Raw genomic sequence first — 16,328 nt, 5'->3', positions numbered from 1 at the left:
CGGTCGCCAGTAAACCCGGCCAGCACATTCCAGCTGCAGCGATGCTGATGATTCGCTATTACCATTCCATGGAGGCTATGCATACTGTTCGAAAGATGATTGTTATGATAGTTGAAGATACTACTGGCCGTGAAGGTGGCCTCATCTATGAATAGGATGGATGACACAGATCCCGGAATCGTCGTTGTGTGGTAAAGAAACTAGTTACAAAACTGCCAACGTTGTGGAAAGTTTGTAGCTAGTAAGCCTTGCACACGCTGTAAGTGATCAGAATTGTAACAGTTGTTATGGAGAATGTTCCACACGGCGGTATGACTTATCCTATAAAAGAGGGGGGGGGGGGGGGGAGCGTAGAAACTGCACAGTATTAATCACTTTTTCCTCCAAGTCTGACTCTCGGTAGGTAAATACCACGTCGGCATGCTCTAGATTCGAATACGGAACCATTGTGTAGAACGCCGTATCACGTCCACTACAAGGTGAGTCAGCAACAGAAGTGAATCGGACACAAAATTACCAATCACTGTGGCAGGATAGGGTGCTAAGTCATGACGAATGAAGAACAGTACCGTCCTTTGGGACGAAACCATGCATGCGGTAACTGTGGCTGCGTGGTACAGCGAGTATTAGACCGCAGTCTCTGCAACAATGTACGATTCAATAAATGGGCTCTAGCTTGGAAGCCATACATATCCGAAAATAAATTCATTGGACTTTTCTGTTCGATGAATCCCTAGAGTTTATACACGATGGAAAAAATCACTCATTATAATTCCGAACACGTTTAATTGAACAATAGGCTAAAAAAAAGGTTCAAATAGCGCTGAGCACTATGGGACTTAACTTCTGAGGTCATCAGTCCCCTAGAACTAAGAACTACTTAAACCTAACGAACCTAAGGACATCACACACACCCATGCCATAGGCAGGATTCGAACCGGCGACCGTAGCGGTCGCGCCGTTCCAGACTGTAGCGCCTAGAACCGCTCGGCTACCCCGGCCGGCGAACAATAGGCTAACGCAGATTCCAAAGCTTCCGTTTAGCACAAGTAATGTAACAGCATGATACAGCTGGTCTCCCTGAATACCAGTCGGTGCATAAACTGATAGGATGAGGAGTGCGACGACATCTATGAATGAAGTCTAAACGAGTTGTCAGCCGAGTAGCGTCGTCGTCCCATACCAACGTTTCGATGGAATGCGTCTCCATCACCTTCAGGCGAAGTGATGACATCTGTTTTAATGAGCCCAAATGCGCTGTTAGTGCCCTTCAAAACCATGTCTTTGTGGCTTTAGGGAGACGACGTCTTTTTAGTGACTAAGTACTACGAAAACGGAGGCGGCTTTTAAGAGAATGGCTGTCAATTTAGCAGCTGGGAGGGTATGTGAGGCCTTCTATTGGCGCAACATCTACTGGAGAACTGACTATCAAAAAACACACAGCGACGCATTAATTAGTGCGGTCTCAGCCTGTTTTCTCTTCATCAACTTTTCTGTGTGTATGTTCGTTATATGTCACCATGCCACGACATGTTACCGTGAATCATGTATTTAGTTTAGTGCAGGTCGACTTGTATTCGACGTACTCAATTTTTCGTACTTCTTCTTATGTTTCATACTTGGTGTGCTATTTTCATGTATACGTAAAGAGTATATTTCTTACTCGTTTAACGCATTTAAGTGTACCATCAGAGCTATTAAGACCCTTAGTTGTACAGAACACTGACACGTTATCAAACGAATCTTATATTACTATAAAGATTATCGAAATTAATTCATCTTTCCTGCTTTATCCTCTCAGAGATGCTTAACCGGGATAACTGTCTGCCTCCGCTCTTTCGTATGAGTATTTTTATCCCTTCCCGCAGACACAAAAAGCAGAGAAAACTGCTATTTTCAGAAACGAAGACACTTTTATTATCATGGGAACCACTGGTTCGATAAAATGCACCAGGAGACCATCCCGATTTGCTGCTGAAGAACTAGCGTACTACAAGTTCCCCAGAGGTCGACTGTTTCGCCTCAGCATTCATCTGACTATTAGGAACGTATAAGAATTTACATGTTTTCACTTATTTTGTTTACAATTATGGTTGTGCGTACCTCGCAATACACGCCGACTTGTGTGTCATACAATATGCCTCACTGGCAGCCCAATAATACTGGTTTAAGCACACACAGAAGCTAAAGCAACTGATGACTGGCGATGCTGGCTAGCGCCCACCTCGTGAACCCCAGGATCCCCAAGCCCATACCCTAATGTAACAGGTTCAGCCACCGATGGAAGGAGTCGGGTTTTTACTTGGACTAAAGGAAGAGAATGGACATATACTGTGACAACCACATACTCGCATTTTCGACACACATAATTACTTCAAACCAAATATGATGGTACACACACACACACACACACACACACACACACACACACACAGAGAGAGAGAGAGAGAGAGAGAGAGAGAGAGAGAGAAGTAAAGAAACAAACAACTCTGTATTTCAACTGTCAGTTGTTAATAATACTCTTTAAGCACTCACGTGTTTAGTAACCAATTGTTCCTAAAATTGTAACAACTACCCTCTGTACTGTCTCGTGATTTAATTTTCCTCATAACATCTCACCTGACACATGTATTTGTTCACACTCATCTCGTCATTAACTGTCGTCTGACACATCATTTTACAAAAAAATGTAACTATCCCTGTCTTGATTTTCTTCAATCACTAACTGCTAACTGACTACGTTTGCTGAAAGTAGCTACCATTCCCCTAGGTAGTCGCCATTCTCCCTTATGGTTGACACTATTCCTTCAGAGTAGAAGAATCTACCCTTCATGATATGTCTCTTGATGTCAGGAATCTGGGGGTAATGCGCCAGCGTCCCCTTAACGTTCTGCAGCTGCGTGGATGAGGAAAAAACTACTACCACTTTAGCGAGATGCAATGCGAGCAAAAATATTTGATCAATAGTATGCGGGCAACAATATGAGAACTCTCGACTGACAGAAGGAGTTATTCATTTTTTAAGCAAGATCCTAGCAGATGATGCTTTACCTGTAAGTAGGATAAATCTTCAGTACGATGCAAAAAACACAAGTTCATTTTCTTATCCATCTCAGTAGGCTCCATCGTAAATAACTCACAGCTAAACACATTGAACACTGGACAGACAGTTGCAACGTATTAAGGACATGGAACAGGTACCACTCCTGATGAAATACAACAATGGAAAACGAAATGCCCCCCCCCCCCCCCAGAAAAAGACATGAATGGTTTGTAAGAAATAAGTGATATTCTACTGGCGACTAGGTCTTACAGCGGCCGTGATAGTATCAAACATAACAGGCAATATTCTGACATACATCTTGAGCAGCAAGGTTTGACACTTCAGTGGTTTCGTGCAAATACGAAATTCTCTACAAATAATTTTTTCCAAATACATAGTACTGGATTCACAACTTTGTCGTCGAGAATGTTTTTTCAATACGTGTTTTTGGTTCAAAATCTCTTTCATTAGTTCACAGTGAATGAACTGTACTGTGTGACGTCTCGCTTTGTCTCGGCTCGATGGTGATGGTTGTCCCAGTCGAGATGACGTGGAACGGCGTCCCTCGATCACGACATTGTCCTTTGGGTGTTCGCGACAGACTTTCAGTTTACGCGAACTTGCTGACTGTAGTACTTACGCCCGTTTTCAGAATGGGTATTCAGACGTTGAAAATATAATGCCTTGAATCATCAATCCATCACCCAAGCCGATGTCACATCATGATTTTTGCAAGGAAATTGCGTTGTTAATTATTATTCCGTCGACAAGGCGACGCTACGTCGCGTGTTCAACAACTACACGACGTAATTATAGAGATAACTTACCGTTGAGCAATATTCAGAATGCGTCGTACTTCAAATTGAACTTATTGCTGTTTACAGTTAAATTTTCACTAAATCACTTCTCACTTCTATGATATCCGAAGTATCAGTCAGTTCCTAAAATACACTATAAATATCTATTAAATGATACGCCACTCGAAGAACTAATGTTGGGTTAAAACATATTGTTTTTCGTAATCATTTGTCTTTACACTGAACACACTCACCGATTTTCATTCAGGAGACTGCGTCTGTTACCATCGGCAATTCTGACTTTGACAATAGCTTCTGACAACACGGCTCAATTCTAAGTCTTTTTCAAATGCGTTTATCTGTTGCCTACTCAAGTCGAATAATGAAGTTCATGTCGCGATCATTCTCAATCTGTGTCCTTTGATGTTTGTGACTATTAAGTATCACGAAGGCTAAGTCCCATCACAAATCAGTGATCAACTATCCCGTTATCTGTTCAAACGGTAAACATGATTTTCCGTCAGTCCGACTTCTTAACTTCAGATCGGCTTTAAAACAATCTAGAGACGCTTAACATGCGTACAAGCATTGCAAGAGTTCAAGAGAGAAGTGAAATTAACATCAACATTGCCGAGTTACATTGTAGACACAGCGAACTTACACCTCGATGCGGCTACAACTATCTCCTAGGATAAATCTTATCTTTGGTCAATTTGTGGTCTGGGCTATAACCTTTGTAAATAATAACTTCTTGAATTATTTCCTTATAGTTTCTGTTTCGTATCATATAGTATTCATTCATTCAGTCCTTTCTTAATGATAAGCATTAGTACTTACATAACATTCTTGTTAATCAACCTGTCAAGAGTATAAATTTTGTTGTCAGTAGCTGTCATCACTGTCAAGATGACTGATTTTACGGTTTCTGGGGACCGGCAGTACTGAACATTTCCAAGTCAGAAACTCAGGGATCGCCAGATAAGTTCCCGGCAAACGAAACCGATGTCCCTGAGGTTATCGTCATTTGGTACGTCACAGGATACATGTGTTGCTTACTGAATGCTTCACACGCCAGGAGCATTACCTGCCTAGAGGAACTTGGTTCTAGTGACATCCTGAAACTTTAGAAATACGCCATAAGTCAGGTTTATTCGCGTTTTCATTCTTCCAACGGTCTGCTATAGTTCCAGTAAGGATAGGAACACCGCGACACAACACACTTGTTAGCAGTTGCGACAGTTGCGGCATTATTACGGCACACAAAATAACATTTTCCGCCTATCAAGCTTGTCTTCGTAAAATGTAGTACAGAAACTGGCGGAACCCCACATTATCTCTGATACCCGACCATAACATAATCTTGTCACAATGCTGAGAGTCAGATTAATGCTATGTTAAAAAATCGAAGAGTTTCAGCTGCCTTATCACTAGTAAATTTAACCTGTTATGTTATTTTTATACTTCCTACCTTTATTAAAACATATTTCTATTCGTTGCAGTTTACGTGGTGAAACCAAAGAGTCAGTGCAAACCATACCTGTCAGATTGTGCCAGGAACTAGCAGTTTGCAAGTCTGTTGGCTCATCATGAATAGTCTGCGAGGGAATGAAGTTTAAATGGCTGGCCTGCTGACTGAAGACATCTGCTGTTTCCAGAGGAGCCAAGAAACTGCAGGAGCGTCATAAGTTGACTCTTTTACTTAAACATTACCGGTAGAATCTACACATCCTATTCTGTGTCAGTTTCTGATTACTTTACGACATGCTGTATATTTCATTACTGTAAAGATTAGTATTAAAAACATTCCATTTGTATTCTTTTCAACTTACTGTTGTTTCGGTAATAGTTGTATGCTGAAGCAATAAAAGTGTAGTTTCATAACGTCAACTCTTATATTTAAGCAGCTGAAGATTTTTCTCTACCTGCAGGTACACGTAAATACTGACAAACAAAGGCTTATTATTAATAACGTCAAATGCATTTCATCCATTATTCACTCTGACCTCCTATAATCCCAATATCCAGTTCCAAACTTAACATACTGCGACGAGGGCACCGGCGGCCACACCAAAGACTCACGACTGACGCCACGGCTTGGCCTTACCTGGCCTGGGAAATAGGTGAAACATTTGTAATATAGAGGAAATGGTGTCATATCTCACTGTTCTAGCTATTACGCAAAGTAAACTTTGAAATATCACGCCAATATTCGGGTTCACATTATCGATGTAGTATAAGTGACCGTGTACCGTCTCAATTAGTAGATCTCCTTGATTGAAGCTTAAGCACAAGTGCGTGCTCAAAAGTAATGTCTCCGAAGTTTTATATGTGAAAACTTATAAAGCTTTTTAAATAAAATGAAGTTTATTAACATTCTACACCCTTATTCTTCGTGTCACTATGTTTTTCCAAACGAGATGTAAGTAGGTTGTTTAGGTTTTTATGTTGGTAACGTCACCTAGCGCAGACGTATATATATATATATATATATATATATATATATATATATATATATATATATATATATATATATATATGATGACTTTGGAACATTATTAAGGTAAATACATTGTTTGTTCTCTATCAAAACCTTTCATTTGCTAACTATGCCTATCAGAACTTAGTGCCTTCAGTAGTTACAATCTTTTATTTAGCTGGCAGTAGTGGCACTCGCTGTATCGCAGTAGTTCGAGTAACGAAGATCTTTGTGAGGTAAGTGATTCATGAAAGTTATAGGTTATTGTTAGTCAGAGCCATTCTTTTGTAGGGATCTTTGAAAGTCAGATTGTGTTGCGCTAAAAATATTGTGTGTCAGTTTAGTATCGATCAGAATAGGTAAAGGGCGAAATATCTGATTACGCTCAATTCTGCTCAGCTATTTGAAAATCTAATAACGTAAGGGGTTTATCAGCACAGTAATTCACTAAATTTTTCTAAAGGGCTGTTTCAGAGAGAACAATATCTTGTTACTGTAACTGTAGAATGTTTGACTTAGTTGAAGGGGCCACTACATTACTTCTACTTGCACCGCCTCATCACTATCAAAGTGAAATCCTCTAAAAGCTTTCTTCATCTTTTGGAACCTAGATGACGGGCAGATGAGGCCTAGTCGGGGTGTATGGAAGATGCTCTGTGGTCTCGTGTACAAGGTGTCGGGTTGTTACACATGTCGCAGCTCTTGTGCATGCTATATAGTTGTCATGATGAAGGAAAGGTAGCCCCATGTGCGAAGGAACCCTTCCATTTGTCTTTTCATTTATTTGAAGGAACACACCAAGCTGATTCTCGTACTCTGTCACAGTTACGTAACACACCTCCATGTCACACGCTACATTACGTAGCCCTCGATCAGCAGAGGGTTGCAATTGCGTTATGGAATTGAGAAAGTCGATCGAGTAATATGCATGACGCGTAATACGGTAACCAGCATTGTTAACACAATGAAAAACTCCGAAGCATACATTTCGTCTTATCAATATCTGCTCTCTTTTTTTCTTGGATAACATCAGATATCCAAGAAAAAAAGCATGATGCAAAAGGAATGCTACAAAATAGAAATCAATAAAAAGAAAGATATATCTAGACAGGTAAGGACATCATTATCAGTTAGATTAAAGAAACCATACATTATAATTTATTCTGTTCAGTGCTAAAATGAAATGTAAATCCGAAATGGCCACAAAACAAATAATTTGCTTGATAGGAGTAGCCTAAGGTATACACGATGAAGAAAAAATGCCGCACGTCACGGTCGGCATTTCACTGCTCATCCCAGTTCAAGACAAATGTGTATCTACCTAACCTTAGTCTACTCACTGGTTAACAGAAATGCGATTCAGAAAATGAGGCCCTGGTGATGCTATTACTGCATGCAGCGGGGCTAAGAACAAGTAGCACTAATTGAGGGCTGAGGTTGAGCTCTGCCACTAGCTTAGTGAGACGAGAAAATTCCGTGGGAATCGGAGACTCAGACTCAATTATGTTAAAGTTGAGTTTGCGCCAAACATTCTTTTTCAGTTAAAGCAACAAACAGCATCCAGTTGACACCTCCAATTGTAGTAATTTGTCTTTTTCTTTATGTCTTTACTTAAACATGACGACATAACATAAACTTCTTACATATAAAACGTCTGTTTTGCTCTGTCCATGAGATAATTAAAAACAGTGAAATTAATAGTGCACACACGTCGTCGGTATCCAATGAGGTACAACAAACGCAATACGTAGGGGACACTAAATTGCACATTATGTTATACATTATAATTCCATTCTAGACATCCATCGCCCAGGCGTATCTTCACAGTGCTGGTGTGTAGACACACAAACAAATTTCGCTTTAGGAAACTGCATTTGCAAAGACTTCGCATCTAGTTGGGTCGTAAGTTGCTGGACCCTACACGACACGTCTGCATCAACTTTTGTTAAGTTTGCCTCCCCCCTCCCGTCAACCACAAACACACACACATACCAAATTAGGCCCTACTGGATTGATGTCTTGGGAATCTAGAGTCCAGAACATCGAAAATCCATGACCGATTCTCTTCTCTGGAAGTACTTCTATTCCAAAGTGTGGCAGTGAACCTTCGATCCGAAACCTAATGTGCAAGTGAACACGAAGAGAAATTTCAAAATGCATCGTGGAATGTATAGAAAAGGAACTAACGATGCAAGGCACATGCGAATTGTCCAGTAATAGGTAAGGGATCAAAAGCACTTCTTTGACCATTCTAGCCTATAGATTTATGTTGCTGCATCACGAACACAAGCCATGTGCAGGCGTGGTTTTTGGAGAATTTTTCTAAATTTCATGCAGCAATGACTGGAAGGTAATAGTTAAGGAACCGAATGTCATATCAGATGGATTTCGCAGGTGACGTTGATATTTAGCAAACTGTTCTAGGACGCAGGTTTACGGCTCCGCACTTGGGAGGGAAGACAAGGAACGGCGGGCACTGTCTACTAGTGTGATGAGGTCAGAGCAGCACTGGGAACTGACCTGCTGTGAAGAACCGATACATTGCACGTAGAAGCGCCGCTAATGAACTGTATGTAGGGACCGAAGAGGGCTGAGGGAACCAGAACCTGTAACAATCAAAGAGCACTCCACTTGTCTCTTCCAGAGGAAATGCGTCACGGTTGTAGCCCGGAGGCTCAAATGGGGAGTAGTTGTGCCGCCACTATGTCAATGTTTAGAATCCGAGTGAATAACGATTGTTTAAATTGCACGCCTACGTCGAATACAATCTGGTGATTAATTTCGGCGGCCAACCTACCCGCTGAAACTAATAGCATACTCCGCTGCACGGACTCGCAGTAGATGTGGCGGGGAGGGGCCGCACCTTGGAGCTGCACCGGCGCGAGGAGCGAGATGGCCGCTACCCTCCGCTCTCTGGGTGACATCGTCCGGCGGACTGCAAGCTGCCATTCGCTGGGGCGGGTCGGAGGCACCAACTAGCGACCTCCCGGGTGAAGAGCAATCTGCGGTCTCTCACGAATATGCCCTGGCTGCTAAGGCTTACTACAACGATGGCGGCCAGTTATTTTCTCTTGGGCGCTGTACGTGGTGTTCACAATTTGTGCTTGAGGGAGCAGCCAGCCACGTCCCAGGCTACCTATGCACATGCACGCAAGTTAATGTATCGCGGCGACCGCTCATAGCCGTCACGAGAGTAGGAGCGCTACTTCTGCAACGCTGGGTGGCTGGACGCCGATGCAGCAGGTACCACCGCTGGTATTGGTGCTGATCCATGGATGGACGCCACGTGGCGCCATCACTGCGATCAGTGGGAGGGCTGCTGTTTAACTTCAATGCATTAAAGTCAACGAAACACTTGTCGGTTTTTCTCTGCATTCTTACGCGTAAGTCACCCCTCCCTACCAAACCATACCTCTCTGTCGTTCCGACTTATTACAACCCCTGAGCGCTACAGGGCGGTTGTCAAATGACATGTTCGCATGCAGGTTGTGTTGCGAGTTGAAAATAACTTCACGAGTAAAGCTATATTCGTCAGTCCATCCCACGTTACTTTCAAAATGGCCAATATCTTTCACTTGGTGCTGAATCCATTCAAATAACTATACTCTTCCATTTCGGTCTTCTTGCCACTGGTGCTGAATTAGCTTGCTATGATACAGAAACAGGTCATTGTGCATCACTTCAAGAAGCAGTTTTTCATATATCTGGAACTGCTTTTAGTGATGTAGTTAAATGGTTTCAAGAACTGCGTTATGTGTTTTTGGAATAGGTTTTGTCCTTGGGCGCCTTCTGTGCGTTGCTTGTATACGAAGGTTACCCGTTTCCCAGAAGGCTGTGTTTCAGGTGACGAAAACCATTCTCATCAAGATGGCGTCTTCTACATTTTGTGCGTTTCATCGGGAAGCTGTCCTACTTAAAGTTGACAGGAATAGCCATGGTTGTCCACTCTGCAGTCAGTAGACACATATACGCAGGTTAATGGTTCCCACTATCATGCCATAGGCCACTATCATTTTATAGGTCATTGTCCTGTGTTGAAATGATGCACAACTTACAAACTACGAGAGCTAGGGAAAGGGAATCCAAAAAATGTAAAAGAAACCTAACAAGGATTTGAACAACGGCTCTATGGGCGTCTTGGGTTTGATGTTTCATCGGACCACTCAGTGACCTGCTAGACCCGGCACGGTTATGTGAGATAACACAGTCCTCTTTACATTCCAATGCCCTACACGATGTGACATTGTTGATATCTCCTCGTTTTCACCCGTTATGTGATTTCTAAACCTACTCAGCCTTATTTAGAGAGATAAATTTTCGATTGGAATCTGGTTAAAGATTCGCATGCTGGCATTTATTTGTCACTCTGTATATTGATTAAGAACGTTAGCCAACAAGACTATGTAATAACAATTTCTGAAAACGCAAACGGCTACAAAACAAGATGGTTGCTCGGTGGGAGTTGTTGTTGTTTACGTTACTCTTTGAAGGAGTTATCCAATCCTCTTTATGACTCAGAAAGTGTCGTTTTATCTGATACATTTATCTAGTCAGGTTCAGGTCACAATTTTCTTTTCTCCGAAGTTCTGTTGTGCCTTCTAATTAGTTACGTGATGTAGCAGACTAATGTTGTAGTTAGCCTTAGCAGCGAGGGCATATACGTGAGTGACCGCAAACTGCTCTTCACCCGGGGGGTCGCTAGTTGGTGCCTCCGACTCGCCCCAGCCAATAGCAGCCTGCAGTCCGCCAGACAACGTCACCCAGAGAGCGGAGGCTAGCGGCCATCTCGCTGCTCGCGACGGTGCAGCCTCAGCCCGCCGCGCCACAGCTATAGCGCGTCCGTAGAGCAGAGCTCGGTAGTGGTTACTGCGGTCCGGTTGGCCGACGGGATTCATCACCAGAATGTCGTCGAGGTTTTCGTGCAATTTAATCAATCGTTATTTACTCGCCTTCATGCTGTACCCCTGACGCATTTCCTCTGGAGGAAACAAGTGGAGCGCTCTTTAATAGTTATAACGTCCGGTTCCCTCAACCCTCTTCGGTCACTACATACAGTTCATTAGCTGCACTTCTATCTGCAATGTATCGGTTATTCACAGCATGTCAGTTCCCTGTGCTGCCCTGATTTCATCACACTTGTATACAGTGCCCGCCGTGCCTTGCCTACACTCCCATGTGCGACGTCGTAAACCTGCGTCCCCGAATCGTTTGCTAAATATCAACGTCACTCGCGAAAGGAATCTGATGTGACATTCGGTTATTAACTATCACCTTCCAGCCATAGGAGAGAGAAATTTAGAAGAATACTGAAAATTCTGAAAATTCTCAAAATACAACCCAGTACATGGCTTGTGTTCGTGGCGCAGCAACATAAATCTACAGGCTAGAATCATGAAAGAAGTGCTTTTGATCCCTTACCTATTACGGGACAATTTGCATATGCCCTTGCATCGTTCGTTCCTTTGCAATACATTACATGATGCGTTTCAAAAGTTTCTCTTGGTATTCAGTAACACTTTAGGTTTCGGAACGATGGTACACTGCCACACATTGGAATACAAGAATCTCCAAGGTAATGGATCGGTCAAAGATTTTCGATGGTCTCGACTCTACAATCTCCCGACATTAATCCACTGGAGCATAATTTGGTGTGTGAGTGGAGGGGGAGGGAAACTGGACAAAAGTTGATGCAGACGTGTTGTGTAGGTTCCAGCAACGTATGATACAGTTAGTTGCGAAATTTGCAAATGCAAGGTAGTTGAACGCCTTTCCGAAAGTGAAATTTGTTCGTGTGTCTACGTATCAGCAGTGTGAAGATAAGCTTGGACGATGGATGTCTAGAATGGAATTATAATGTGTAACGTAATGTGTCTCCTACGTATTGCGTCTCTTGTACCTCATTGGATACCGACGATGTTATTGTGGCACTATTATTTTCAACTGTTTTTAATTAACTCATGGACAGAGTAAAACAGACGTTTTATATGTAAGAAGTTTATGTTATGTCTTAATGTTTAAATAACATACCAGAATTGGAGGTTTCAACTGCATACTGTTTGATGCTTTAACTGAAAAAGAATGTTTGGAGCAAACTCAACTTGAACATCTGTGTCTCCGATTCCAATGGCATTTTCTCGTCTCACAGAGCTAATGGGAGAGCTCCACCTCAGCCCAGAATTAGTGCTACTGGTTCTTAGCCCCGCTGCATGCAGTAACAGCATTACCAGAGCCTCTTTTTCTGAAAAGCATTTCTGTTAACCACCGAGTCGGTCTAAGGTTAGGTACATACACTTTTGTCTTGAACTAGGATGTGAAATCAAATGTCTACCTGACGTGCGGCATTTTTTCTTAATCGTCTGCACTGTTGTCTACTCCTATCAAGCAAATTATGAGTTTTCTGGCCGTTTGGTATTTACATTTAATTTTAGTACTGATCAGAATAAATTTATGATTAATGTATGGTTTCCTTAATCTAACTGTTAACTATTTTCATACCTGTCTCGATTTATCTTTCTGTTTATTGGTATAACACTATTTTGTAGCATTCGTTTTGCATCATGCTTTTTTTTGGATATCTGATGTTACCCAAGAAAAAATGAAAGAAAGTATTGATAAGACGGGATGTATGCCTCCGAGTTTTTCATTGTGTTAACAATGCAGGTTACCCTATTACGCGTCGTGCATATTAGTCGGGCGACTTTCACGATTCCATAACGCAATAGCCACCCTCTGCCGATCGAGGGCTACGTACTGTAGCGTGTGACATGGCGGTGTGTTACGTAACTGTGACAGAGCTCGAGATACTGCTAGTTGTATTACTTCAAGAGACTGAAGAGACGAATCGAACCCCGCATCTCGTGGTCGTGCGGTAGCGTTCTCGCTTCCCATGCCCGGGTTCCCGGGTTCGATTCCCGGCGGGGTCAGGGATTTTCTCTGCCTCGTGATGGCTGGGTGTTGTCTGCTGTCCTTAGGTTAGTTAGGTTTAAGTAGTTCTAAGTTCTAGGGGACTGATGACCCAGAGCCAATGCTCAGAGCCATTTGAACCATTTGAACGAATCGAAGACTTCTTGGACAGATGGAGCTACATTTCCTTCATCATGACAACGACACAGCATGTACATGCGACATGTGTAACAACCCGACACCTTGTATACGAGGTAACAGATCATCTTCCATACACCCCGACTATGCCCCATCTGCCTAACATCTTTTTCCAAAACTCAATGTAAACTTTTAGAGGGTTTCACTTTGATAGTGATGAAGCGGAGCAAGTAGAAGTAATGTTGTGGCCCCTTCAACAAAATCAAACATTCTACAGTGAGGGTATCAAGAAACTGTTCTCTTGTTTGGGTAAACATAGTGACAGGAAGAATGAGAATGTAGAGTGTTAATAAAGATTATTTTCTTTAAAAAGCTTTATAAGTTTTCACATATAAAAATTCGGAGGCATTACTTTTCGGCACGCACCTTTACTTACGCTTCAATCGACAAGATCTAGTAACTGAGATTGTACACGGTCACTTTTACTACTTCGATAATGCGAACACGCATCTTGGCACGATATTTCAAATAGCTTGCAATAAATTTATATAGAACTGTGAGATATGACACCATTTCCTCTGGATTACAAATTTTCCACAGCCGTGTCGTCAGTCGTGAGTCTTTGCTGTGGCCGCCGGTGCCCTCGTGGCAGTCAGTGTGTTAAGGTTGGATGTGGACATTGGGAATATAGGGCGTCAGCGTGGATAACGGATGAAATGCATCTGATGTTATTAATAACAAGCCGTAGTTTGTCAGTATTTACGTGAACCTGTAGGTAGAGAAGTATCTTCTACCGTTTAATATAGCAGTTGACGTCATGAAACAACACTTTCATTGCGTCGGCATACAACTGTTACAGAAACAACAGAAACATAAAAAGAGTACAAATGCAATGTTTTTAATACTAATCTTTACAGAAATGATATTTACTGCATGTCGTGAAGTAACCAGAAACTGACACAGAATAGGATGTGTAGATTCGACGGGTTATTTTTAAGTATAAGAGTCAAGTTCTGACACTCTTCCAGTTTCTTGGCTCCTCTGGAAACAGCAGATGTCTTCAGTCAGCAGTCCAGCTATTTATTCTCCACTCCCTCGCAGACGATTTAATCTGAGCCAACTGATTTGCAATACTCCTAGTTCCTGGGACAATCTGACAGGTATGGTTTGCATTGACTCTTTGGTTTCACAACGTAAACTGCAATGAAGAGAAAAGCGCTTTAGTAAAGATAGGAATACAAAAATAAGATAGCAGTTTAATTTTACTGGTGATAGGACAACGGTAAGTCTTCACCTTTTTTACATAGCACGAATTTCACTGTCAGCATTGTGACAAGATAATGTTACGGTCGTGTATCAGAGATAATGTGGGGTCACACAGTGAGCTATGTTACAGGGTTCCTATTCTCACTGGTACTATAGCAGACCGTTGGAAGATTGGCGACGCGAATAAACCTGACTTATAGCTTACTTCGAAAGTTTAGGGATGTCACTAGAACCACGTTCCTCTACGAGGGTAATGCTCCTGCGTGCGAAGCATTCAGTGAGCAACACATGTATCCTGTGACGAGGTAAATGACGATAACCTGAGGGAGCTAGGTTTCGTTAGCTGGGAACTTATCTGGCGATCTCTGAGTTTGTGTTTAGGGAATGGTCAGCACCGCCGGTCCCCAGTAACCGTAAAACTTTGTCGTACGTGAGACCATCTTAACAGTAGAACGATCCTACGTGACTGGATGAAATGCGTTTACTCTGTCGTTCGTGTGCAGGTCAGGAACGGTATTCCGCCGTCCAAATGTTCGCCCAACCCATAAAAAGAACACCCTTTTGTTGCAAAAAGAAATAGAATAATCAGTCATCTAGTCAGTGATGACAGCTACTGACAACAAAATTTAAACTCTTGACAGTTTATTTAACGACAGTGTTATGTAAATACTAATGCTTATCATAAAGAAAAGACTGAATAAAAGAATACCATATGATACGAAACAGAAAGAATTCAAAGATTATTATTTACGAAGGTTAAACCCCAGACCACAAATTGACCAAAGATAACATTTTTCCTAGAAGAGGGTTGTAGACAACATCGAGCTGTAAGTTTGCGGTGACTACAATGTAACTCGGCAATGGAGATGTTAACTTCATTTCGCTCTTGTACGCTTGCAATAGTAGTACGCATGTTAAGCGCTGCTAGGTTATTTTAAAGGCGATCTGAAGTTTAAAAGTTTTACGGTTGGAATTATTAGTCAGAAGTCGGACTGAAGTAAAATCATCTTTACCGTTTAGACAGATAACGGGATAGTTGGTTGCTGATTTGTGATGGGACTTAGCCTTCGTGATACTTAATAGTCACGAACATCAAAGGACACAGATAGAGACTCATCGCTGACATAAATTCTATTATTAGACTTGAATTGACAACAGATAAACGCAATCACAAATAATTTACTATTGCGCCGTACTGTCAGAAGCTATAGTCAAAGTCAGAACTGCGGATGCTAAATTACGCAATCACCCTGTAGAAACACTGAATGAATTAGGTACCTTTCTCCATCACTCAGAATGCCAAGTTTGGAGAGCGCAAGATCACCAAAATGTTAACTCATTTGAGGGAGACCAAAAGTTTGTAGTGGTGAGACCTTCAGTTTTCCCCAACTCCAGAAGATACACATTTTGTTAGAGTTTGAAAAATTATTCTCTTGAAATGGCGCCAGTGTTACTTTGCACGATCCCTGTGAAGTTATGGACCTCAGCTTTGTGCAATATGAGAGGCACCTTCTGTTTATTAATCGTCCGCAATATTATTGCACGTGGGGCTGGGGCATTTCGGTCGGCTCATCATGTGTTTTAATTGTGATATTTTGCTAGGACACGATGAACAATTTCATAGTATAGGCGCAGCTCTTCTGAAAGCTTCGATAGATGGTGCGTTTTCCTTAACCACTGTTCTTGATGACTGTAATGTATCAGC

General features: G+C 42.0%; 2 protein-coding genes across 5 annotated transcripts in view; one reads left to right on the top strand and one right to left on the bottom strand.

Annotated features, from left to right (window-relative positions):
* The window catches only part of LOC126162271 (uncharacterized), a 199,866-nt gene that overhangs the window by 49,767 nt on the left and 133,771 nt on the right, over positions 1-16,328 (top strand). Inside the window, exon 3 of one of the 2 annotated variants that reach the window (XM_049918671.1) lies at positions 5,340-5,438. The exons of the other annotated variant lie outside the window; for it this stretch is intronic. Within the exon in view, the coding sequence (XP_049774628.1) occupies positions 5,340-5,401 (62 nt within the window). The 3' untranslated portion in view covers positions 5,402-5,438. Of the gene's footprint in view, positions 1-5,339; positions 5,439-16,328 lie in introns of those variants that run through there. 2 annotated transcript variants of the gene reach the window in all.
* Positions 14,142-16,328, bottom strand: part of LOC126162269 (uncharacterized) — a 299,470-nt gene continuing 297,283 nt past the window's right edge. The window contains exon 3 of one of the 3 annotated variants that reach the window (XM_049918668.1): positions 14,142-14,555. In XM_049918668.1, the coding sequence (XP_049774625.1) occupies positions 14,494-14,555 (62 nt within the window). In that variant the 3' untranslated portion in view covers positions 14,142-14,493. The remainder of the gene's footprint in view (positions 14,556-16,328) is intronic. The other 2 variants (XM_049918667.1, XM_049918666.1) reach the window with 2 other exon arrangements.

This window comes from Schistocerca cancellata, chromosome 2, assembly GCF_023864275.1.
Source record: "Schistocerca cancellata isolate TAMUIC-IGC-003103 chromosome 2, iqSchCanc2.1, whole genome shotgun sequence".
Lineage (NCBI taxonomy): Eukaryota > Metazoa > Arthropoda > Insecta > Orthoptera > Acrididae > Schistocerca > Schistocerca cancellata.
Note: the sequence above shows the minus strand (reverse complement) of the source record. Positions and strands in the feature narration are given on the sequence as shown.